The following is a 26,215-nucleotide window of genomic DNA, read 5'->3' as shown; positions in this document are numbered from 1 at the left end:
ACTAAATAATCAGATGGATAGCTACTCATAACGGTCATTAGTTATCCTAGATTTCGATGACCTCCCCAAGTCGGGATATCACAGCTGCTGTTACCGAATATTAATAAATACGGAATATCTTACATGAAGTAAATTGACAATGTGTTATAATTGAGTTGATAAGTGTAAGGTAGTTTGTAGAGTCACATTGGGGCTTTTTTTCCCTAGATGAATCCACCAGCAGCATCTAGAGGAGATGTGGATGCAGCGCAAATTAAACTTGAGGACAAACTCTGCAATGTCCAGCCTCCCAATGGATATTTTCTATCATTTACGATTTAGAGAAATAAAGGAAGAACAAACATAGTCCTTAGACCTCAACAAGGTGTGGAATACACCTTGAAGACAGACGCTAATGTGCTTGTAGGACTTGATGATATGTGTATTTTTACTTTTTTGTTGGTGGAGGTGGTGGTCATGGAAGGGGGCAGGGTGGCGGAACAATGACTTCCGTTTCTATGAACGGTGCCCGATTCAGCGTGTCTACGGTGGTTACATCTATATCACTATGGCCCAATTCATTAGCTTTCCGAGTGCTGTAGACACAGGTATCATAAATCAACCAGGTTTTCCCTCGCATGGAGCCAAATCCCTGAGTCAGTCAAGAAGTGACTGCTAGACTCGAAACCACTGTACCAAACCACAAGTGATTACATTTTCCAACTAAATTTACATGCCCAAAATAATAATAAAAGATATATATATATATATATATATATATATATATATATATATATATATATATATATATATTTATATATATATATATATATATATATATATATATATATATATATATATATATATATATATTAAAAGTTGAATAAACACTTGAATCGATGAAACAGGTTCTACCTTCCATGTGACATCATGTATTGTATTAAAGTTATGAGTAATATGAGTATGGAAGCAGCAGTTCCTGGACACGTTGCTTAAGTGTAGTGTTAAAGCTAGATTACAGCCAGGTCATGTTGTAAAGGATTAGAAGATGTTATTTCATTTAAAAAAAAAACAAAAAAAAAACAGACAAACTGGAGAACATGTTATGTTTCACGTGACTTTACAATATAAACTTACAAACACATAGATTTACTAACACACATATCAGGACCCCACAGCATCTACCATGGCGTGTAAACCTGGTGATAAACGTGTGCGAGGCAAAGTTGCCAAGAGATCACACAGGAAACAGTATTAGTGTTCGCTCAGATTTGGGAACATATCACTAGTGTTCGTTTGTTAGCTACACGTGTGTGCACTGTCCTGGTGCGAATTGTTCTGATGTGGTTGTCTAAAACGGTAACATCAGAACCTAGTCATGTCTAAAGGATAAAGGATTAGGACGTTCTTACGCGCTTAAGAAATGAAATGATGGTGTAAAGTGGTCCTGGAATGAGATCAATCCATGCGCGGCGTTAGTTCCTGCGCGTAGCTTTACGCGCTTTTACGCGCAGGCACAAAGTCAGCAGTAGAAGCTGAATCAAACGTTAAGAAGTTGGAGCGGCATTTCAAATCAAACATGTATTTATTATTTCCCTTTCAAAAAAAAACTAAACAAAACCCAGAACTGGTTATTTGACACTAGCAACAGACTAGCTGTATAATTTTGAAGGCATAAAATAGATCCCTTTTTCCCAGTGATGCCTTGTAGTGAATCCCTGCAGTTCAGCATTACATCACAGAAGCCATATCCACCAAAAGGTTTTATTATTCTTATGATTAGTCTAAAATGAATACCCATGCGTTAATATCTGACTGGAAGTGTGTGAGGGGATGCCCCGGTGTGCCTCTCAGTCTGCGTTACCTCTTTTGTTCCTTCTCCAGCGATGCGCCTGCGTCTGACAGTAGCTGTAGTCCATGCAGTTCAACACGATCAAAGCAAAGGAGAAGAGTCGAAACTGCATCTGGGCGGCTGTGCGTTCTCTCCTCTCAGTCAGAAGTGCCAAACGTGTCTGAAGTGGGGGGGTGTTTTTCGTTTTTCCCCCTGTCTTTTCCGTCCACTGTCCTCAATGTCCGTGTTGAAGCTTTTAATATTGCCTTACAGATTGTTCCTAGAGGAGACTGGGAAGTTTAGAAGTCCATACTTCAGCGTGTCGCTCATCAGACGGGGAAGAGTTTATCATCAGCGACTAATGTCATTTTTTTTTTTTTTTTTTTTTTTTAATGAATATTAATAATAAAACGTATTTAAAAAGCGCACGCACGGGGGTTAATCATAGGCTAAGAAGAAGAACACTCCCGTACCGTATGGAAAGATGAGCTTCTAATGAGATTCTAGTGTATAAGGCAGTGCAAGACGGTGAGCGGATATAAGGACAGCCTATAGCGGAGGATGAAGAACCGTTATTCATCAACAAAACAATCATTTAGCGCACACAACGCGGATTAGAATACATCAACGGTATCTGGTGGGAGCGTGCTGGCGTAACGCAGCGCAGATCGCCATCCGACATGTTCAGCAAAACGGGTATACCTTCAGTATAAGCTAAGACACACACACACACACACGCACACACACTCTTTATCTCACACACACACTCGCGCGCGCGCGCTCTCACACGCAATATGACATAAGACTACCTGCGAAAAAGAGAGACGGAGATAAAGAAAGAAAGAAAGAAAGAAAGGGGGGAGAAAAGAGTCCGGTCCGGCTGAAGAAAAAAACAAACAAAAACAACTAATATCAAGTTCCTTCAGAAGACCAAAGTGGAGCTAGGGCACTGAGCATCCCTGTCGCCGGGAAAAAGTTTCTCACTCCAAACCCCGCCGTGGATCCGTTATTCACAGCTCATCACACACTCTGCACTCGGAAGCAGCGCGCGCACACACACGCGCCCGCGCGCGCACACACACTCTCCAGCGCTTCACGTGCTGCTCCGCGGGTTGAGAGGAGAAAAAAAAAAAGCGCCTCGGGTTTGGTCCTCCGCGAAAAAAAAAAAAAGAGAGAGAGAAAAGAAAACACAGTTATGTCGAACACCTGAAGCTAATTAGTGATGGTGAAGGCGTGTGTGAGGTCGCTGTGTGGCTTTCTCCGTCTGGTCAGCACCTACAGGCTCCGGAGCTGCGCTGATGAGGAGCTGAAGCTTAGTGGTGCTGATGCTTGGGCCGCTTTTACTATATAAGCTCAGCGCTGCTGTCACGTGGAGACTCCTAACATCTTGGTGGGGCTTTTTTGGAAGCCCCACCATCAACAAGAGGAGTGTTTTTCACTTTAAAAAAAAACACATTTCCAAGATGATGCATGCCATTAAATCCGAAGGGGCTAATAGAAATTACTTAATGAGCAAGCTCTGGGTCCTAGTGCAGATCCTATATGGGTTTGCGTGTGTGTGTGTGTGTGTGTGTGTGTGTGTGTGTGTGTGTGTGTGTGTTTTAAAGCATCTAACCTGACTCCACGTGCATGTGCTTACTCTGACTCTTTGCTTGTCCTCCACACTAAAGGCTAATGAGCTCGTTGTCTTGATGATCCTGTTTGTTGTTTGTTTGTTTTGTTTACTTTTTTATGAATGGAAAAGTTGAAATTCTTACAAGGCAGTCAATACTTTATACATCACACCTAAAGTTCATGTGTGAGAGGATACCTGACACACAGCTGTAGCTACATTTAGCTACTGTTAACCCTGGCATGATTAGCAGTATATAGGCTGTAAGTCGCACACTGGCTACAGCGTGAACATGCCTTCCTAAGAGATGTACACAGAGACTCACACGCGAGCCCCACAAGTTATTGTTTAGCTGTTCCTAGGCGTCCGATGGCATGCAAGTGTCATGTGCTTGTTATGCAGCGTTATGGATGAAGCGTGCACGCGCACAAGGTCGTGTGGAGGACATCCTCTACTGTGATGGAGATCATTTCACTTGTAAGCACCTACTGTACAAATCCCTCACGCCATCACAGTCTCTCTGCACAATTAAAAAAAGAAGAAAAAATTAAACACAAATGTTTTTACCCTGCTTGACCACTAGGTGTGGCACTTAATCTTTTATTTATTTGTCCTTTTTATGTTCCTCACTTTTGCGGATGTGTTTCTTTTCCAGTGAGACACACACACACACACACACACACACACACACACACACGATAATAGAGAAAGCCTCTGGGATGAGGTCAGACTCGCTGCTGCTCAACCGCCATTAAGTCACACTGCAATTCCCACAGACTATGGAAAAAGTTTTAGGCCGCATCCTAAGTAAGTAAGTACCTTACATAAGACATAAAAAAAAGAATGCCTTATACATCCTGATTAGTGCACTACCTGTCCAATAGGGAGCCGAAAGGGTTTCTGACGTCAGTATAACATCAGTGTAGACGTCAGATCCCAGAAATTGTGCCTTGTTCTGTTCAGTAGTACTGTAGACAACCATCAGTTGCCAAGTCTGCAAGAGAAAGTATGCACTCAGAGAGTAGCTAGAAGTGACCAGATGACGCACACAGACTAATTTGCATATTCAATGATTGCCATGATCATTTGCATACGAAGTTGTGTTAGGTATGAAAAGAACAAGCCAGTTAAGAAATGATATTTCAATACAAAATAATAGATTATCACATTTCTTATAGAAAGAAGTCATGTTTGATCAAAGAATCATGATACCACGAGTTATTTATTTATTTACAAAATACTATCATTTCCATCACCAGGATTGGGCGGGTTACTTTAAAAATGTATTCCATTACAGTTACAAATTACTTCATAGAAATGTAATCAGTAACGTAATCCCAAGTATGACAATATGAAAGTAATGTAATCAGATTTATTTTTTTGGAATACTTCAAGGTCGCATATGTAAATAAAGTCAAGAGAAAAGCAAAAACTATCTAAAATACTTTTATTTTGAGCTTGTTTTAGAGTTTAAAAACATGTTCAGGGTTTGGATTTGTTTTAATAATAATCATCATCATCCAAAAAAAAAAAAAAAAAAAAAAAAAAAAAAAAGGGATCACTGTAGCTAATGCGGGTAACATTACATCTCAAAGGCATTTCAGAGAACAGTTTGTGTTCGTTTCAGTTGTGTTTCGACTGCGAGAGAGAACCAGAACTATAATCAAGCAGCTGTCCATATTGTGTTACGTCAAAAGATTAATTTCTTTGGTTTTAAATGTAAAAGAATTCTAATCCTGATAGTATTCCCATTTTTTACAAAACGTACCTGTAATCTGATTAATTTGTTTTTTGACGTAATCGTAGCGGATTAGTTACCATTTTTTTTGTTTGCTGACTATGTAACACCGTTACATGTATTCCGTTACTCCCCAAGCCTGTCCATCACAGACAAAATGAAACCGTGATAGTGAGTGGTTGGTAAATAGACACAAAAGAAACAGTAATGCATGGAATAATTACTTTTATTAGGTGAAAATACAGCCGAGACGAGTGTTTAAAACTGAAGAAGTCTGTGGGTGGAACGACTAACAGTGATCAGTGGTTGGCTGTTGAAAAACAACAGTGATCAGGGATTGGTCACTAACTTTTGCACACACAAAAAAAATCACTATTATTTGTCTCTATAATTTCTTGATTTTAAAATAAAAGTCCTCAAAGGGATCAACCAAGTTTTCACTATAGATAACACTCAAAAGGTTTATCCTTGCATGTAAAATATCACAGTTCTCTGCTAATGAAGTTTGTTCTATGTGAATAGACTTTAAAGAAAAGTAGTTGAAGGTCCGACTCAAGAGAAACTTACACAAATTTCCTGGCTACCTCACATGCAGCTCATGTGCAAGTATCACAAACTCAAACTTCTTAAAAGAGCAAAGTACTTATTTAAAAATAAGTCGTGGCTCTGAGTTCAAAATGGCTGCCACCACTGTCACATATTTAGCATGATGCTAAATGGTGGTTTATTATTATTTAGCTACATTAGCTCCAGTGCAAAGCTAAAGCAGCTTTGGTCAGGTTACGTTTGAAGTAATTAAAAAAACAAAAAGCAAAATCAGATTTGTTTGTACAAGAAAAGGAAACATCAGGTCTGTCTAATCCAGGACTTTGAAGGTTTATGTTAAAAATTATTAAAGTGAGGCCATGGCTACTCCAGGACTAGCTAAGCTTGAACACGCTCCATACTTTTATCAGTGATTGTTTGTCTTGGGGCAATGTATGAAAACCTCTTGTATCATATTGCTTAAGGTTGAATTCTTTAAACCTTAGAAGTTTGTCATGTGATTGGAAGAATTTGGTCAGCCAAATTCTTCACAGATGTCCACAATGTACATGCTACACAGAACGATTTCCCTTCCACGATTGGTTAAAACTAAAGGTTTCGAACCTTTAACCAGCATATCCGATGTTCTTGATGTACTCCTGATTAGACTAAGAAAACAAACTGGTGTCATTTACATTGACGTGGACCTTCATGCTCGCTAATTTGATTTGGACTGTTTAGTGTGATTATTGCAATATTATAATTGAATCCTTACTTGGACAACATTGCAAAGAATTTTCTGTCCAACGGTAAGATAAGCTCTAGGTCTGGGTGCAGGGTCAGCCTCTTGTGAACCCCTGGAGTGTTTTGGGATTAAAGGCTTTGCTCAAGGGCAAGTAGGATAAACAGTAGTACAGGTATGACACTGGATACAGGCCGCCTCTGTCAGCCTTGGCCAATTCTAGGACATGAACTTACGATCCTCTGGTCATTCTTGCAGACCGTTACTCCTTGAGATCCCACATCCCTGAGATCCCTCCATCGTATTCACAAAGAACTAATGCATGGTGGTAGAGTAAATCAGTGAACTGTAAATGTCACTGTAACCTTCTAAACCACTTTCCAAAAGGAAAAAACAAAACAAAAACGTTCCTAAATTACAGAAAACTAGTCAAGGAAAAATGACCAGAACAAGCAACAGAACAGTGAGTACCTATTGCAATTACACATCGTATTTAGCCAAAAGTTCAACCTTTTCAGAGAACAACGCCAAACAGAAAGGTCACGTAGTGGTGTGGACCAAAAACTGCAGTCGACCTTTTGCCTGTTGGTTTATTTATTTATTTTGAGCAAAGTGTCAGGCTTTGTGGTGGAGCGGTTTGCTCACCACATGTCTAATGTCGGTCTGGACTTGGTACTAAAACAACATTTGATACAGCACTCTTAAGGTTCATGTGATAATTAAGGGGTGCATGGGTTTTATTTTTGCAATGTGTCATGGCACAGGACCGGCGAAAGTACCGGTAAACCAATTACTTTATCCACCTCCACCTCCTCGTTTCGTGGCTGGCCGCCTCTCGCGCACTCGCTCTTGCTCACACAGACTGTGGAAGCAAAGGTGATGTCAGCGTTTTAGCTGTCTGGCTACATGCCTGAACACTATGGCAGCTGTGAACCCCCCTTTCACTCATCCAGAAAGACAGTGCTCATAAACGTGTCAGCTGATAGAGAGGCCAAAATAGACAAAGACATGCATCGTGTCTTAGCCGCCACTGTGTGTGAGAGAGAGAGGGAGAGAAGGACAGGGCAAACAGAAAGACTGCAGCTGTTGTGATGCAGAGAGGATGAGATAAGAAGGAAAGGGAGGGGGTATAAGAGGAGGGGGCATTAAGCTGATTGTGTTGTTGGCGAACGCAGCCCGATGAGTCCTGAGCATCACTCTGTGCATACAGAAGGCATAACTGGTAATGAATTGGTATTGAGCAAGTTGACATCACCTCTGCATGCCTCCTTCCATGATGTTCCTCCAGCGGGTGAGTGGTGGCTCACTATGGTACAGGGCCGTAAAACTCAGCAGACTAAACACCCGTTCATCATTATGGCGCACGGATGTGCCGTTTCGCGAAAACGCAGCCTAGAACCGCGTCCCACTCGATGACTCAGCGTGCTCATTAAAACTTCATCTATTACACACAGAAGAGTGTGACCACTTCAGCCTCAACCACTGTTTGTAATGTCCAGAAATAAAAGGCAAGTACGGGGTGAAACGGGTTTTGTAAGAGTCATTTTTATTGAACGCCATATGTACTGATTTGGGGTTAAATAAAAGGTTGCTTCTGTGACACTGAGGTGCAACGAGAAGGAAAACAACGTGTTCGGGAGCAGGATGGGAATGCTGGAGAGTAACAGGAAGTTAATTTGGCAGCACACCGTCTGCTCACAGCACTGCTCAATAGAAGCTTGTGTCCTGAGCAGCCCAGTTTGGAGTCTGCAGGAAGAGAGAAGACAGATGCTGTGTTAATTACGAAATTCACAGAGAGGTCAAGTGGCATGTTTATAGCTGGTTGTAGAGTTTATGATTTTAGCTGACTGATCACTGAGTACAGACAGATATATGGAATGGGGGAGAGAGTAAAAAAAAATAAAAATCTCTCAAGGCGCAGGGTTGCTAAAAACAATGCTGGCAGAACAGTAATACATACCTCAACAATAACTTCATTTCTACAAATAATAATCATTTAATGAGGAAAGGTGAAAAAAAAATTCAAGGTGCAAACACAAATTTTACTGTGAGTAATAATGGAGTCAGTCAGTTTTATAAATGTACTGATATCTGATTATCTTTACAAAAAGGTCATTTTGACAATTAAAATTTTGTATATGTAGACATTTCTCCCAGCCACACAACACACGCCTCTCTCTGTTTGACGTCATAATATTAACACCATGACTTTGTTGTTCAGAGCCCTGGATGTTGTATTTGGCAGCATTTTCCCCCTGTGAAAAATGTCCTTTTGTGTTTAGAGGGGTTACTTCATACCCCTTGGCCCTCGAGACGTGTATAAATGTGTACTCGGTCCGTTTAGCGAAGATTTAAAACTATTTTTTCTTAACACAACCTTACAAATGTAGTCTGAATGCTAAAGCCTGTGAATTAGAGCCACGCAATGTAAAGGTGAATTCTTTTAGGGTCTCAGCAGGCCATTTGACATACACCACACACACACACACACACACACACTCACCCACAAAAAGATCAAACAGTGACTGCCTGGACCCCAAGCAAAACATCTGCGGTGACTCCTAAGTGCAGAGAACTTCAGCTCCGAGTTCAGAGAGCTTGGTGTGTGAGAGTATGTGTTATTTACGCTATAGAGCTGAGTCACTGGACTCGGGCCCTCTTCTTTACGGCTGCGCTGCCATCTACCTTGTTATTAGTGCTTTGAAGAAGAATGGCATGATGAAAGCACTTGCTCTGTTAAACTTGCTCTTACTGGTTTATACCGTGTAAAGATAGCTCTAGGTTGATGGCTGTTCAACATTCTTCAGGCTCTGTTCTCTGGACAAGATCATTTGCGTGTGTAAACTACAGGGCTCGAGTTAAACGGCGAGAGATGAGCCCAGATAAAAGTTGGACAGAGCGTGTGTGTGCGTGGGAGAGAAAGAGAGAGGAGCTCTGACCTCATTCCTGTTGCTGTGGCTCAGCTTCTTCTCAATGTTCATGGCCAGCATCTGGCTACGGAACGACAAGCTCTTGGTCTTCTCGATCACTTGCTGGTACGGCGACACGGCATTGTTACCCATCACCACGTGACCCTGCCAAGAGTATTACACATCTAAACAGACTCTAAGCACCAATCCCTTTATGGTTCCCACATACACACCTCCATCACTACCCACCATCTCGGCCAACACTGGGGGTTCATTCTAAGCCATACCATTTTAGAGCTGTGTGATTTAGGAGATTACAGAGGGCCCGCCCCATGGTGGGTTTGTTATGACATTCGGAAAGGCCGTAATAATATAGCTTTCAGGCTTTGGTGGAGGAGTATGTCTGAGGTGCAACCTTTCATTGAGCCACTTGGACAAAGTAATGATTGGTTGATTATGCCTAAGTAACTTTTTATATGAAAGTCAAAATGAGACATGGGAAATGTTCTGTTGGGGGGAAACATGGGAAACATGTTCTGATGTTCTCTATATCAGATTCTCTTGAGTGTTGTCTTGAGTGCACTGAGCACTCAAGACAACACTCAAGAGAATTTGATACAGAGTAAATAAATACGACCAGAGAGCCTCTTACCAGTTTGGAGTCGATTTTAGCATCCAGCCTAGCATTACGAATGAGGTTAACAATCCATCGTTCTGCCTCCTCGGGAGTCATATTCAGCTTGTCTGCCAGCATGCTGCACAGAAACAGAGGCCATTATGTGCTACATACTAACTCTATGTAACTATGTGTCTCATCCGTGTACTCAAGTACATATGTAAATGTAAATAAAAGTAATATTAAAATAATAATAATCATAATACAAGACTGATCTGATGTGCACACTGGAGAAAAAAAAAAAAAAAAAAAAAAAAAAGTCTTGTCAAAATTGCGCTTTTAGAACAGTGCTCTAAGAGTGACAAATGACTTTCATTATGTAAGCAAGGCAATAATGATGATTCACGCCAAGACTAAGAAGCCCATAAAAAGGAATACAATTACATCACTGAGAGGAGATGGAGTGAGGGCGAGGTAATGGTGACAGACAAATGAAAATGCCCTTCCAAAAGCAGAGATGAGATGAAGTGAGTCTCGAGAGTAAGTCCATTAGAGATGGGCTTATACACTGGCCCTTGAATCATCGGGCCATTTTTGAGATCCTCTATTGGCCCCTAACTCACTCCTCTGGCACGTCAGAGAAGAACTGTCCCTAAGCGAAAGAACGAAAGCCAGGGTTGAGTTCGGAGGCTTGGAGGCCAGGATGGGGCCGTTATCCAGATGAGGAGAAACTGGAGGATCCAGTGCTTTTTGCTTAAAAAAAAACAACAAACAAACAACAAAAAAACGACAAAACTTTCAATGCATCTTTCCTCACTCTGTAAGTCCATGTCCTCTATGCTATTGTTTAATGCATACATTTTCTCATCATATAATACCTGATTGAAAAAAATTGTTTACCAAAGTAGGTGTGTAATAAAAAAAAATATATATATATTTAAAAAAAAAAAAAAAAAAACACATGGTATACAAGTGAATTCAAGCCGTTTATAAACCCAAGAAACACTCATAACAGAGCAAAACCCCCCAACAAGACTGTCCCTGCTGTGCAGAAAATGATCTAGCACCTCAATATCATCGGTGGTCAGGAGGTCCTATAGTGGTCCCTTCCTAGTAATGGACAAGGTAGAGCAGAGGTAACAAACTGTATATAGCAACAGATGGACTACAGTTAGTATAGTAACTGTATACCTCCAATGCGACCTGCATGGTTGGTTTTCTAAATAAATTGGCCAATGAACATATCTACAAGGTAGATGAACCAAATAAACTAGCAACACTCTGAATTCCTAGGACTGCACGCTAAGATATCATTCCTGAAATGTCCTGGAGCCAAAGGCAAATGACACGACCAAATTGTGTTGCCATATTGACTGCATAAGGTGTCCTTGAGTCAAGTACGTAGAGGGAGAAAGAAGGGGGGGGGTCACAGTAGTACATAAAGTTTCCAAAGAAACAAGATGTTTCAGACAGCTGTGCAAGCAAAGTGCTTGTGAAGCTGCAGGAGGTGAAATCATGGATCACTACCATGGATCACTCATCCCTGCAGCCCAAACTGCAGGGGCAGATCACATCCACGTACCTTCAATAAAACACTTTTTATGCAGCCTGGGCTAAGCCTGACAGAACTGACAGCTGACATAATTTATCCCTGCTCCAACCTGCACAAAATGGCACATGACAAACTAGACTGCTCATAGAGCTCATTATTTAAGACCTAACCACCAGCAAAAGTGGCAGTTGTCGAAATCACGAGGGCCAAGGTTGTGATGGTTAACACATGTCCAAAATTAAGCCGAGACCCTATTGACATTGGAAACGGGAATAGCTGTCGAGTCCAGAGCTAAAAGCCAGGCTCTTTCACGTCTCTGAAAAGCACGGCATAGCACACTGTAGCCCGAATACCAACGGCATAACAAAAGGCGCAGGAAACCCAGACAGAACCCTTGGTCCTGAAGTTTGCAGTACTTCTGTCAAAAGGAAGCTGATCTGAACTCTGGTCCTTCTCAGATACAGAATCAAAGGATTCCTTAAAAACACCTCCAATTAATTTCAGAGATGGTTGCTTATGGCAGAAGGAAGAAAACATTTCTCCAGTCATTTGATCAGTGAAGTCAGAGACAGAGATTGGATCAAAATAAATATCGTTGCGTGTCTTCTGAAGGCAACAGACCAGACGATGCTTGCACATGCTCAGTGTGGAGATCCAGGTCAGGCCCTGCATCTAGCCACAGAGAGGAGCGGCACGCACTGATCTAATTTAAACCAGGGGGGAACGCGCCCAAAACAGCTTTATTAGACCCGATTCTGCTTACACTTATTATAAACATATTGCAATGTGAATCGCCAAAACAGATGGGATAGAAAGAGGAATGGGACTGAACACAAAACAAAAAACATACACAAACAGGAAGCAAAGTAGAAGTATGAACCTTTAATTTACCAGACATAGTTGCTAGAGCCCGACTGCCCTCTCCTGCTGTAGTCTCATTTTACGCAACCCTAACCCAGATCCTTGGGGGAAGGGGCGGCTGTAGGGATCGTTTTCATTTCGACCCCCTTCCCCACACTGGCTCCTGAGCACCGATTTATCCAATTCCAGTTGTGGGGCTGGTGGAGCTGAGGTGACCCGTCTCACTCCAGGAGCCTCACACTTAGCTGAGAGGTCAAGTATTAAGCAGAGGACAGACCTGGTCCCAGGGAGAATGATGGGCTCCATTCAAGTGCTCTCTTTAACATAGCTGAGCTTAACAAATGCATTGTTAAACACTTCCATATGAAGGCATTAATAGATTCCAGGCCATTTGGAGAGACCCCCAAGAGCATGCTGCAGAATTGATTTTTTGGACTTTTTTTTTTTAAAATAAAAACCAAAAAATGACTGTGTGGTGGTTTTAATGATTCAACTGCAATGTGGAAACATTCGCATTTTTGCATTGAAATCTTGAGCGGTCCAATTACTTGAAAGGCATGCGCTGACAAGATTATAGAGATGACGCAACAACATTCGCATCTAGTGCGCACAACTAGTCCGTTTAATGTGAAGGAGTGTTCATATTCCCCCGAGTAATACAATCTTATCACTTAATCAAGTATGACACGAGAAACAGAAAAAGAAGGGGGGGTCTAAGTTAAGTAAGTGAACTTTAACTCTGGAGATTTTACAAGTTTAGACAAAAGGATATACGACTACAATAATCATTCTTAATCATAAATCATGGCATCACACTTCCACTGGGCCCTCCTGCATAAAATTACTCCGCTATTCTTAGTTACAGTCTACTTTCAGCCAGCGCTGAGGGTGAAAACAAGCAAAATGTTTTATTATGTTCAGCAGCTATAAAAATGTCTTCATTATGATACAAGCCTCAGATTCATACGAATCCATGCTCTGGTGAAAAAGGGCTTCTGGATAATGTGCTAACGGCACACGGTCGTAAATCAGAAATAGAAAATCTCCAGTTCTCAACAAATCTCATTCGGTAGATGCTAAAACTCACCGCCATGACTTCCAAAGCCGTACTATTCTTATCCTAAAAGAACACACAGAATCGTAGCAGATCACAGTTCCACTTTCCACTTCGAATAGAGCTTTACCGTTCACCTTTGCGGTCTTTAACAAGTAAACAGATCCTCCTGGAACAAGGCTGCCAAAAAGAGCCAGGACTATGAATCAATTCCAGACTATTGACAACTCGAGGTTTGGACAGAGACTGATCGGATTCCATGCTTCAACCTTGACTACAAACCTTGTGTGACTTTACATAATTGTCAGAATGAGAAATCATGGTGTCCCAAGCAATTTGAAACAATTTCTGTGGATGTGTGAGATGATTCATGACGCGGGACGCTATGCAAATCAAACAGAGGTCTTCCTTTTTTTATGTTTATATACACACACTCTGCTTAGCCGAAGCCACTGTAAAGTGGTCAAGTGTTTTCTGTTGCAAATGCAGAAGAAGGAAGAGAAGAGAGGAAGGAAAAAGAAAAAAAAAAAAAAAAAAAAAAAAAAAAAGGCAATGCTGGACAGATGCTCACAGACTACTAGTTATGAAAAGCTCGTTAAACAATCCAGCGTGTAGTGCTGCTTCCCTGCTCTGTATTCTGTCACTGGAGCACTAATAAGAACCAGGCGGAGGGAAACCAATGACAACCGCCCAAACCTCCCTCTCATTCCAACTGCTTCTTTTCCACCAATGGAAAAACCTGGGCATCCAAAACCATTGCGTGTCTCCTCTGGAAACCTACAATGCTGTGTATATACCATAAAAAAAGAGCAATAAAGCAGAGTAAATAGAGTAAAGTGGCAATAAAACACCTGCCACACTCAACCAAATGTAGGATAGGTTTTGTGAGCTGTCTACAAAACATGACTCAGTGAGAACCATGACTAAAAGTAAGCACTATTCTAGTGCTGAGTTCCAGGCTGTAAATTTATTTAAAGAGAATTCAAACAGGATGAAAAGAGGAGGGGATGGGGGGAGAAAAGAGAAGAGAATGCAAGGAAGGACAAGAGACTAAACTACTGGTATCAGGAAAGGTCTGGGTGCAGCGCCAGGCCTCCTGAGGATAATATGTAAACCCTCTAGAACGGATTCAGAACAGATGAGAAGATGTGTCTGTGATGTCTGGTTTTGTGTGCGTGTGTGAGCCCGTGAGTGTGAGGCCTAGGCGCTGGCAGCCAGTTTCTGGTCATACTTCCTCCATGCTAATAAAAAGGCGTGTGAGTGGAGTGGGAGCTCTGAGAAGAAACAGGAAGCAATCCCACATTGTGGACACATTTGGGGACCCGCTACTTACCTTTATACTACTGTACTGAAGTAGAAGTACTTATATACACTATATGCCATTTTATTAGGAATATCTGTACACCTGCCCATTCCTGCCTTTATCCGATCAGCTCAATGTGTGTGGCAGCAGCACAATGCATAAAACTATGCGGAAAGAGGTCAAGAGTGTCAGTTAATGTTCACATCAAACACCAGAATGGTGTGATCTCGGTGACTTTGACCACGGCATGGTTGTTAGATGCCAGGCAGGCTTGTTTGAATATTTCAGGAAATACTGATCTTGGAATTTATCTCTAGAGTTTACAAAGAATGCTGCAAAAAAAATAAATCAATAAATAAAATTAAAAAATAATAAAAAGAAGAGCAGCAGTTCTGCCCATGTAAATGCCTCGATGATGAGAGAGGTCTGAGAAGACTGGTCCAATCTAGGAAGGCTATGGTAACTCAAAGAACCACTCTTTATAAGCATGGTGAGCAGAAAAGCATCTCAGAACCCTCAACACATCAAACCTTGATGCAGATGGGCTACAGAGCAGAACCCAGCCTCGGGTTTCACCTCCCATCACCCAACAGGAGTCCCAGGCTACAGTGGGCACAGAATCACTGAAACTGGACAGTTGAAGGTTGCAAAAACATTGTCTGGTATTTTCAGTGCTTCAGAGGGTGCATGAGGTTAAGCCAGTAGATATTAAAAAAAAAATAAAAAAATAAAAGGTTGATGTATCTACACACATCTTGGAATAGAACTGGTCTTAAATGTACCTTCAGGTGACCAGACATTTATTTAATAGTTGCTATTTCCATCTAGATAAAGACTCTTACCTTATGCTGATGCACTGGTGAATTCTGCAGAAGGTCTCGAAGATGAACAAGCGAGCATTTTCAATGAAGTCCTCAAGGCATGCCACCAAGAAGAAATCATTCACCAGCACCTTTGGGAGATAGAAAAATTGGATTAGGGGTACTGTTAAATGGTTATGGGAGTGAGAGGATACAGTTCAGAGAAACGCTTACAGTTAAATAAGGACAAAAAGAGCAGAGCATGGTTTATAGAAACTCGTTACAGAAATCAAAACGGCTCTTTTTGCACGTTTTGGACTCGAACACTGTAGCAACAGGTTCAAACAGTGGGAAACCAGAACTGCCAAAACGAGTAATAAATGAGAATGTGTACTAATTAAGAGGAGAGTATAATATAAAGAATGAAAATGAGTGTATCCTGATAAACTGGACCATGGGGGCGGGGGCTATTTTGAAAACACATCTATGCAGAAGTTCACTCAGAAATAGTTTACTCTGGCAGTTGTTGAAGGAAGAAAGTCCCATTTGCATGTGGGGTAAAAAAAAAAAAAAAAAAAAGAAGAAAAGAAATAAAAGAACGATTTAGGGCCATTCTCGTCATGCCAAATCAACCACAAATCTTGGAATTCCACAATCTCCACATGAAACAGAACAGGAACAAAGCCAGCCACCCAATCAGCCACAGCGGCTTTAACTTATCGCTGCACATATCGCCCAGTGCCGCAGGGTCCAGCAAACTCCATGGTGGAACCAATTTACACTGCCACTGCATTCACACAAATCTTCTACTATGTAAATCACGGTCCCTGAGAGACACACCAGCTGGGCTCTGAGCAACACACACGCCCCCTGCTTCTCTACATTAGCTTTCCTGTCCTCTTTTTTGATGGGGAGACAAGGGTGGGCAGTATGACTCAGACTTTACAATAAATTACACCAAAGACGATTTTTTTTTTGCCTGCGTTATAGGTTCCGTCAGTACTTTTATATCTTTTGTATTTGCCATGATAATGATATTTTTGCCATGTCGCCTGACAGTTTAGTGCCGCGCATCACATTCCACAGCGGTAAAGGCATGCGAGAGCTCCTGCTGTCGCGGCATGGTTCATGTACAGTCCTCGTCCTCCAGTTCTGTTTGCTTAGGCTCCGCTCTCTGCTATCTCGGCTGTTCCGACTGAAGAAGTCCCAACTACACGGCTATATCAGCCGGCGCGTGTTTTACTGTCGTCAATGCTTATCTTAACCTGAAAGAACCCCAGATGGCTTAAGTGCCATAATTACTGTCATTTGTTTTTCAGGAAAGACCTTCGAACAGATTTTGTAAAAGGCATAAAATGCCCTTTTCTTAGACGTACCCTAGAGGCAGATTTGCTTTGAAACGTACCACATACCCATAGAGCTGGGGTTCTTAACATCAGACTTGGACAGTGCAGAACAGCTTCAAGTTCTCTCCATGGCTTGCACTGCTCCAGCTCATGAGAAGCTTTATAAAGAGCTGAGGAGCTGGATCAAGTAGGTTAAGAGCAGGAAAAACTCTAAATGAAACTTAGTATGTTCATTGGACTGTCAATTGATGTAACTAGTCAACTTGGCAAACAAAAACTGTAAATCCAAGTCCTGCATGATCAGACCCAAACCGCAGTCTGTTAGCAGTAACAGTAATATAATAGGAATGTCTCGAGGCTATCTGATATAAGTCTAATTTTATCAGTTGAATCTTTTTCTATTTGGCTATTCGCTGCTTCTGTATTAATGAGCTTAAAATATAACTATTTAAATCTATCCCTACATCAAACACCTCATCAGTTAACAGTCAAGTAGGAAAAATTGCTGACTATTCGGTATTGCTATACTATTGAGCTCGAGATAAACTCTGAAAACTGCCCCAGCGTCTAACACCTCATTTGTTAAGAGTGTCGAGCAAGAAAATCTAAGGGCTTTTGCATACGTAAAAAAAAATTTAAAAAATAAGAATAGCCCAACTTAACGAAGAAATGAGACCCTCACTAAACCAGTGACATGATTTATAAACATTCACTTCTGTGAGGAAGCCCACGCAATCACGCCAGATGTTTTTCATTCCGAACGTTTATCGTCAAGAAGCAGGGATGAAAATGAGACTAAAATCACCCGCAGTCGAGCCTTTTATGTCGATGATCAAACCATTAGGGAAATGTCTATTATGCTCTGCATGCTAACAGGACAAGTCTTCTGAGAGTAGCCGTAATTAGCACACCTGCCTGATATTGGAGTGTAACAGCCCTCTGGCTAGTAGACTTCCCCGAACCAGCTTTGCTCTCTTCCCCACAGTGAAGAGTTCAGGCCGGCCGCCGTGTGAGCGTGCAAGGAGTCGTGACTCTGATTAAATTTGCCTTCGGCATTAACCAGATCATAAGATTTAAAAACTGTTGAAAAACGCTGAACCGAGTAATCGATCATGCAATGAGCAGGCAGCATAAATCAGTGTCGTGTCAGGAATTTTGAATATAAACCCGGCTCAAGCACTTGACCTTATTAACCGTTCTACTTAAGATGAATCCTCGGGACTGCGAATCTGTTGTGTTTACTTCACCCAAGAGTTTCCATGAACGTTTCATTTCTGGACTCGGTCATGGCAACGCTTTCCAAGGACATATATGAATGTGATCCTATTATTAGGATTTGGCCACAGAGTTTGAATGTAGCACATTACTAAACAAATTTAGGTTTAAAAGTCATGTTTTCCAGGGTCAGTGCAGCACCCTGAACGTGCCAGGCTGGCTCATGACCCCAAAACACTGCAGCCAAGAGCTATTACTTACAGGCTGTGTTCCATGAACACGATGATAAACCAAAATACGAGGGGAGGAAAAGAAATATAAGCAAACATCCCTGGAAAGTGTGAAGTACCATGCCATACAATGAAATCCTGTTGTGGGGCCCCCCCAACACACACTATACATTGCTATTAGGCTTTTCTAAAATTGTTCTGCTGGCACTAAAAGACACCGCTTTGACCGTAAATATAGAAGTGTATGATGCAGCAAATCAGGGGGTGAAATCTAATGCGGAGATCAGCACGCAGGCCCATTATACACCCGAGCAAAAATATAAACGTCTGAACCACAGCAGGCTCTTTTCAGCGCATGGGCCGACCTCAACACACCAAAAGTGCTTTTTGTTAACCATGCCGCTGATGGACGATTACTGGGCATCATAAAAAGTTGAGAGACAGTGAGTCAGAGGCTTTCCGACAGGCCTTCTCATTCTCCCGCTCAAGAGTGGGACACAAACACTCAGAGAGACAGAGTGAGAGAGCGAGAGAGAGAGAGAGAGAGAGAGAGAGAGAGAGAGCGAGCTCTCAGACCCCAGCTACAGAAAAGGTCATCTGTGGGCAAGTGCGGCTTATGATATAGCATCGGTAATGACTCTTGCCGCAGCTTGGGAAAGTTCATAGGACTCCACTGACCAGCCGCAGCTCCGGGCTGCGCGTGGTTTCATTACAACTCGTCATAAGGTTAAAGCCGAGGCGTCATGGAAGTAAATTGAAAAGTTGCAGGCTTTCTGTGGTCAAAAAAGGCAAGCTGCATGCATTCGACTGGTTAAAAGGGCTGCGAGACTTTTTTGGGAACAGAGTCCGTTTTAAGCACCAGTGAGGCCTGTAAAAGATCTCGCTAGGTTAGAACATCGCAGAATCACTTTGCCTTTTCCTATGAGCATGACGGCTTTGGAAAAATGACCTTGTAAACAAGCTAATAAATACGAATGGCGCATCTGGAACTTACCGACTCGCACTCTCGAAGTTTCTTCTGAGCACCGTCGAAATCAAAGTTCACATACAGGCATTCCACAAACTCTGTGATGGGGTCCTTGTAGGTGTACGACTCCTTCAAAAGACAGAGCAGGGGAAATGACATTTCTCTTTTATTCTGAATGAATATGTGCCTTAATGTATTTATTCATAAACATCAGTTCTTGGAGCGGCACGATCTAAATTCCAAACCTATAAACCCGTCCAAGATGAAAGGATCAGAGCAATGCGTTGAACAGATGAGCCTTGATGGGATATGCGATACAGGTTTTTGGATCTTTCCCTGGATATAAATACCATGAATGCTTGAGAAACCATGACAGTCAAGTGAGCAGACTGGTGAGTGTTTTGGGCCAGATGTTCAAGAGATTACACAGCTGGAGAAAGCTCATATTCAGATTTCAGTGCTACTGATCTCCAAGGAAGCTACTCCTGCTGGATGACGAGGCTAGAATCAGGCCGTCCGCCTCCATTTATCAAAACTAACCAGTTCAGGTTTACGGAAGGGACTCAGACAGAACCTCTCGGTTCATGCAGAGAGTAAAGTTCTCACAGACGCACGACGCCCACACAATATTGTGTACAAGGGAATGGTTGTTTGTGCATGAAATGAGAACCAGTGTTTTGTTGATCTGTTTACTGCATAGCCTGATTTAAATCTTTTATAATAAAAAAGCAAAAGAACACACAGATGATTACATCTATGTCAACACTGATTTCCCTGGTATGCTCAGGCCTTGTTTGGCTTTGCTAACAAATGAGCAGCTATGTGAATCAAAAGCATTGTGTTCCTATTAAAAGGTGGGAGTTTTAAGTGAGGTAATCATGAGTTAGCTCATGACAAGGCAGAGTCTACTACCTGCTGGATAACTTTGACCAGATCCTTCAAAACCTGCCTACGCTTGCGCACGTCCTTGTTAGTGATGACTGCTGTGGTCAGGTAGCGCAGAATGTGTGGGCACATGGTCTGAATGGCATTTAGATACCTGGGAAAAAAACAAAGCACACAAACGAGGTGGTCAAACACTTTTCAAGCGTCATCTGTCCTTTATGGGTATTGGAGAGGGGGGGAAAAAAGAAAAAAAAAAAAAAGAGCAAAAAACAAAAACAAAACAAAACAAAAAAAACAGCAATTGTGAAAGCATCTCTGTTCAGTGGTGGAAAGACAAGGAAAACCCCAGTCTAGCTATGGATCACTGGCCACAGGCCTGGCCAGTAGCTGAAATACTACCCACCAGGGGCTTGTTTTTCAGCTACAGGTCAACTAGCTGTAGGCTGAGTGCGAAGCAGAGCGTTGAGAAGCACTGCTATTACAATCCAATACAGTTCCTTCTACGCAGCCCTAGGACAGACCGTATCCTTCTCTCATAAGTGGGAAAAGAAAAGAAAAGGGAAAAAAAAAAAAAGTATACAAGAGATGCCTTGTCATAAGTCTGAGAGCTCCTTTTAAGGTGCACTTAACATATCGAGTCGATTCAAAGGACAATATCCGTGTCTGTAGTATCTGAACCAACATCTTTGACCTCCGGCTTCCTCCCCCACCTCCTCCTCCTCCTCCTCCTCTTCTTCTGAGGATCAAATTAAATTTCAAAGAGGAAGTCAAGTTGCTTGGTCTTGGCCAGCCCCTAAAGCTCTCATGAGTCCGAATGGAGAAACACATGTTCTAAGGAGGTGGAGGACTAGCGGATGGTTTAATTAGTCAAAGCAATTAAAGGGATGAGGGGACTGTGGCACTTCAGATGTCGGGGGTAAAAACAGCAGCGGCGTAGCCCTATCCTTCGCTTCCGCCTTTGTAGTGGTGCGAGTCCGTAGCAAACCGCAACACTTTGTACTGTGTTTGTGATTAACTTACACCTACTCCCTCTCCAGAGGGGGTGCTGATCGCCAGTCTGCTCGCATGAGTCAGGATGCTATTTCTGGCATTCACATTCCGTAATGCACCTTAATAGGCCAATAAATCATTAAAAAAAACACAACAACAACAACACAATAAGATTTAGGGTGCGAGTTTTTATCAACTCTGTCACTCTGTCAGAGTCTACGAAAGCAAGACTTTTCTCAAAACTGCTCTGAGATGTAAATAAGGAAGCACAGGCAAGCAAATGGCTGCGTGGGCTGGGATTAGCGGTAAATCAAGAGAAACACTGAATCTACTCAGCAAGGGTCAGTGTAGCATAACTTATGTATCCTCTTTCTTATTTGCACCTACATCATTGGTCATCTTTTGAGAATATTCTCACTCTAACAGCCCCATGATGAAACAAAACATTTGATATCTTCAGTTTTGTTTCCGTCTCTACAGCTTTCAACGCCACCATTAGTTTAAGCCGAGCTCTTCTGAACATCTGCCAGTTAAAACAATCCAGAGCACTGATCACGATAAACGTAACTATAAATTAACGATATTAACCAAACAACTCTAAAAATATCTTATTTGATGTCAGTGCAAGATTTCATCATGCATAATGTTGCTCTACTCCAAATTAAACCACCAATCAATATGAGCACAACTCCACTGCTATAACTGATAACTCAATGTATCCAAACACAATAAACTGCCCATTGAGATCATGTTGTTGGACAAAGGTTTATCTTACTTATTTATTTTTAAACGCACGGAGCTGGAGATCAGTGTATAGCACGAAAGGCGAGATAACTTTTTACTGCTATAAAGAATCTGGCCAGGACGGAGAGACGCATGACTTGAAGAGTCTAACCACAAATTAGAAGTACCTATTTGAAGGAGTTTACTGTAGTATAATGAGTCCACTGGTATAATGAGCATCTAAGTCCAAAGTGCTGTTGTACAGCCAGCTGTCTTGGAATGGAGCTGCAGTAAGTGGATAAGGTCTGATGGAGCATGTCGCTGTGGGCTCAGCCAGCGGGTCAAACAACCACAGGTCACTGGCCCACTGGATCCGGCCCAAAGGAAGCGAGCGGTCACCATTGGGAGAAAAAGGCCAAGCCTCACCAAGGTTTTCCAGCCTACAACAGCATAACAAGTGACCTCAAGCGATCCTTACTACGGCCACTATGGTGAAGCACTTATTACTAATTACTGGTCTGGCCTTCCAGTCATCTGTGCTGAAAAAAGTTGCTGAAAGGCAGATAACACCATGCTTTAGATTGAAAAATATACACATGGAAAGATTCTCTCAATATAAGTGGCGTGTACATTTAACGCAGTCGGATAAGTTTTCCTATCTGTAATAGAAATGGTCTAAATTCAGAGATGTTGGGTGCAATAACAGTAGATATGCAGAAAAAAAAAATAAGAGAGAAGCCTTAAAGCTCTTTTATTCACAAGGACTTGATTTCGTTTGCATAATGAACCCTGCTGTAAAAACTATTGATTTTTCATATGCGGCCCCTCAGCTGAGTCAGAGCTCCTATTCTCAGTCCGTCTGCTAAGACATCTATTATTTTCAGGGCTCATCGGAGAAACTCGATCGCTTGTTTTCACTTTGGCCCCTGGGGTCGTGCATGTTTGTTTGAGTGTGTGTGTGTGTGTGTGTGTGTGTGTGTGTGTGTGTGCGTGCGTGTGTTTCTGTGCCTGGAGCAGCGGTCTGAGGTACTGGACTGGTCGGCACAACATCAGCAGTTTCATTTGCGGATTGTGGTGGGCTTTCCAACCTGGACCCACACACACACACACGCACTCACTCACACTCATCCCACCTCATCCGGTTTTATTAGAACCAACGCCAAATAAAATCTCCAGACGGCAATGTGCAGCTGCTGAAGGTGCTTACTGTGGCTGGTACAGGAAAAGCTCAATAATGTTGTCTCGGCCTTTGGGGTGGTTGAAGAAGACAAAGAGAGACCAGTGGATCAGCCATGTTCTCTGCTGAAGAGACTGGAGAGGAGAGCTCACCGTCTGATATATATGTGAGAGAGAGAGAGAGAAAGAGAGGATTATTCTATGTGAAGTTACTTGGGTTGTTCAATTCACATGCTGAACTACCGACTTCCTTTAAATCAATGGCGCAACTTCAGTTGGCCTTATGCTTTCAGTCCAAGTTAAAAACAGACGTTTAAGAGGTCAGAGAAAAAGGGTTTTCTACAAGCCAAACCCCCGTACAACGTCTCCTTGTCTACTGTTCCAGGTAAAAATCAAACTCGGTTAACACAACTGTGCTACTGTGGTTCTGCTTGAGGTGTAAGCAGAGTAGGGGGCAAACAAGTGAAATAAACCAGAAGAAACTCATAAGAATGTGGCAGAAAGAGAGCGCATGTGGGGGAGACAGAAAAAGCGCAGCAATAGTAGTGGTGATAGTGTTTTGCTGAAATGTGAGGCAGTCAATATCATGGCCTATGTAACGGAATCTGAGTGCAGTATTGAATTCTGAGTGGTGGGGCATTACGTTGTTATCGATAGTCTCTCTCAGGCGGGTAAGGTCCTCCATAGCGGCCTCCCAGTTCTGCATCAGGATCTCAGAGGCCAGCTTTCCCCACAGGGAGTTCAACGCGTTTCTATCAGTTGCAGGAACCTGCACAAACAACACAATACACACTTAATTACAAGAAACAAGGCAGCTTAATAGGGAAAAAAAAAAAAAAAAAAAAAAACACACAGACTTTATCTAGTTAAGGTGGGCACTCATTGCTCTTCAAGGCCACCCCACAGTGGATGGGGCTAATGCTATAAACCTCTGGAGCAAAGTGGGGTTAAGTCCCCTGCTCAAGGGCAGAAAAATAAGAGCTTGCAGCCGTACCTAGGATTTGATGCTGAAATCGTGCATCAGATACAACTTAGTTTTCACAAAACAGTTTGTTCATAAATTCTTAGAGGCCACATAGTTGGAATGCAGGCAAACTTCAAAAGCATGCCTTCCTGCCGTACGCTGCCATAGCATGAAAACAAAAACCCTGATACTTGGCTGAAGTGAAACCACTTCTGGATATAATAACATTTATTCATTTGCAGTGGACAAACAGATTCAATTAAGTCATCTTCAGGGAACGAAGCCTGACAGGGAGAGAAATGGATCATGAAAGGCCGTTTAGCCTTTTATGAAGCCTCATTTGCTGCACTTTGTGATAAAGCAACCGCCGTGTCACGGACAACAGTTCCACCATCCGTCCAGATTACTGGAGTAACTCAAAGCACATTGGATCTGTACGTGCTTTTTCCTTGTTTACTTCTTGTTTTAACTCGCAAACAAGACACGGAGAACACAAAAGGTTTCTAAATGTGGAACGCTTCGGCTTTGATTTATCGTGATTCGCGTCGCTTAGACAAGACGAAAATCCAATTGGCCTCACGGTGGGTTGATTTCATTCCAAACAAGTCTCTCTTGCACGAGGTTAAGTTGAAAAGGTCCCTCGAGGTGAAAGGTGAAGGACCGGCTCGTATGTAGCGTAACGACACGCATTAAACAAGTGAGCACTGACTAAGCTCAGGGTCAAATGCTAGTTGTGTCAGGGGAAATGTTCAGTTAGACAGATCAAATGATCGGAAAAAAAGGTTCACAGGGTCACCAAAAGGGTAAGGAACACTAAACAAACCCTCAAAATAAATAAATAAAATAAAATAAAATAAAATAAACCCGTCACAGAAACCTGCAACTATAACGGTGAACCATTAAAAGTTCAATTTGGAATCCAGTACTTGATCCGTTTCCACGGTCCATGTTTAAAACACCAGGGAAGCCCATAAACCTACATCAAAACAATATCAGTCACAATATGTATGATGGCCTAGTGACGCATCACTCATTCGGTTATCCAGAGTGCGAGTTTTGAGCTTTAGTGAAGCTAAAATTCTCTGAAGTGCTGAGGTCAGTGCAAGGCTACAGAGCAGTCCCTTCACTCAGTCTCCTTAATGAAGTGTGCTGCTACTGCTGGCCTAAAGACATGTGCAAAAGCTTTGATCAGCTCTCGAACAAGGACGAGGCTGGAGCGAGCGGTAGGACACTAATCAACGTCTCTGCTCCAGGAACAGTGCAGGAAGAACTAACTCCAGACGTTAAGTTGGGGGAGCTGCTGCCTGGCCAGGACCATTTACATTCAATGAGCTACTTAAACCCACTGTGTAGATGCGTACTATAGCAATTCCACTCTCCTAGCAAGTCTGCTATTTAAAAATAAATAAATAAATAAATAAATAAATAAATAAATAAATAAATAAATTTTTAAAAAAAAGAAGAAATAAATTAAAATTAATTTTAAAAAAATAAAAAATAAAAAAAATAAAATAAAATAAAATAAAAAAAGGAAGAAGTGTTACTCTGCTCACTGCCCACATCATATCCCATATATTCACTAGTCTATTCTCGCACCAATACCAAGATTCCCTGCAACACTTCACTTCTAGCTTCTGTTTAGCTCCAATCGAAAAATTTACACTTCAAAAAGATCGGATCCAGACAACAGGGGTGACCGATAGCTGTGCTAATCTGTTATCCATTTAACACAAAGAGAAAGCTTCCTGTTAAATCACAATTTCAGAGCCATTCATAACCAATTCCCTACACTACTGAAATGTAAACTCTGGTTAACTAGGCTCATCTCTGTAGAGACAATCAGCTTCAAAGACATGTAAACTTCTGTTCTTAATTATGACCGAAAAAGAAAAAATAAACAAAAAACGGCAGCAGATAATCAACTGCAGGCACTTCGCAGTGCCAAGAGACTGAGTGCTGGACTTCGGGACACAGGAAGCCGTGATAACGCCATACTGCTGGGAGATGGTGACTCAGGCAGGAAATCAGGGCAGGTGTCTGGGCAGATCCACATCAATATAAACTCAGTGCAGATATTAAAAGTAAATAAATAAAAAAAAATTAACAAAAAAAAAATAATAAAATCACCCCCAACCTCAACATACACTCACACTGATGAGGCACCGCTCTCATGCAGACTCCATTTTGTGAGAAAAAT

At 41.9% G+C, this 26,215-nt stretch overlaps 2 protein-coding genes across 3 annotated transcripts in view; both read right to left on the bottom strand.

The window, feature by feature from the left end:
• The window catches only part of rspo2 (R-spondin 2), a 55,741-nt gene extending 52,550 nt beyond the window's left edge, over positions 1-3,191 (bottom strand). Inside the window, exon 1 of one of the 2 annotated variants that reach the window (XM_053683078.1) lies at positions 1,844-3,191. In XM_053683078.1, coding sequence (XP_053539053.1) covers positions 1,844-1,943 — 100 coding nt within the window. In that variant the 5' untranslated portion in view covers positions 1,944-3,191. The remainder of the gene's footprint in view (positions 1-1,843) is intronic. The other variant, XM_017476937.3, reaches the window with a different exon arrangement.
• Positions 3,192-7,956: 4,765 nt separating this feature from the next.
• The window catches only part of eif3ea (eukaryotic translation initiation factor 3, subunit E, a), a 35,910-nt gene continuing 17,651 nt past the window's right edge, over positions 7,957-26,215 (bottom strand). Inside the window, exons 6-13 of the mRNA XM_017476924.2 lie at positions 23,698-23,823; positions 23,086-23,210; positions 20,193-20,319; positions 19,308-19,409; positions 15,565-15,674; positions 9,989-10,091; positions 9,367-9,501; positions 7,957-8,173 (exon numbers count right to left, since the gene is read on the bottom strand). Coding sequence (XP_017332413.1) covers positions 8,135-8,173; positions 9,367-9,501; positions 9,989-10,091; positions 15,565-15,674; positions 19,308-19,409; positions 20,193-20,319; positions 23,086-23,210; positions 23,698-23,823 — 867 coding nt within the window. The 3' untranslated portion in view covers positions 7,957-8,134. The remainder of the gene's footprint in view (positions 8,174-9,366; positions 9,502-9,988; positions 10,092-15,564; positions 15,675-19,307; positions 19,410-20,192; positions 20,320-23,085; positions 23,211-23,697; positions 23,824-26,215) is intronic.

Source organism: Ictalurus punctatus, chromosome 1 (assembly GCF_001660625.3).
Source record: "Ictalurus punctatus breed USDA103 chromosome 1, Coco_2.0, whole genome shotgun sequence".
In the NCBI taxonomy this organism is placed as follows: Eukaryota; Metazoa; Chordata; class Actinopteri; order Siluriformes; family Ictaluridae; genus Ictalurus; species Ictalurus punctatus.
The sequence above is the reverse complement of the archived record's forward strand: the minus strand, read 5'-3'. Positions and strand labels throughout refer to the sequence as shown.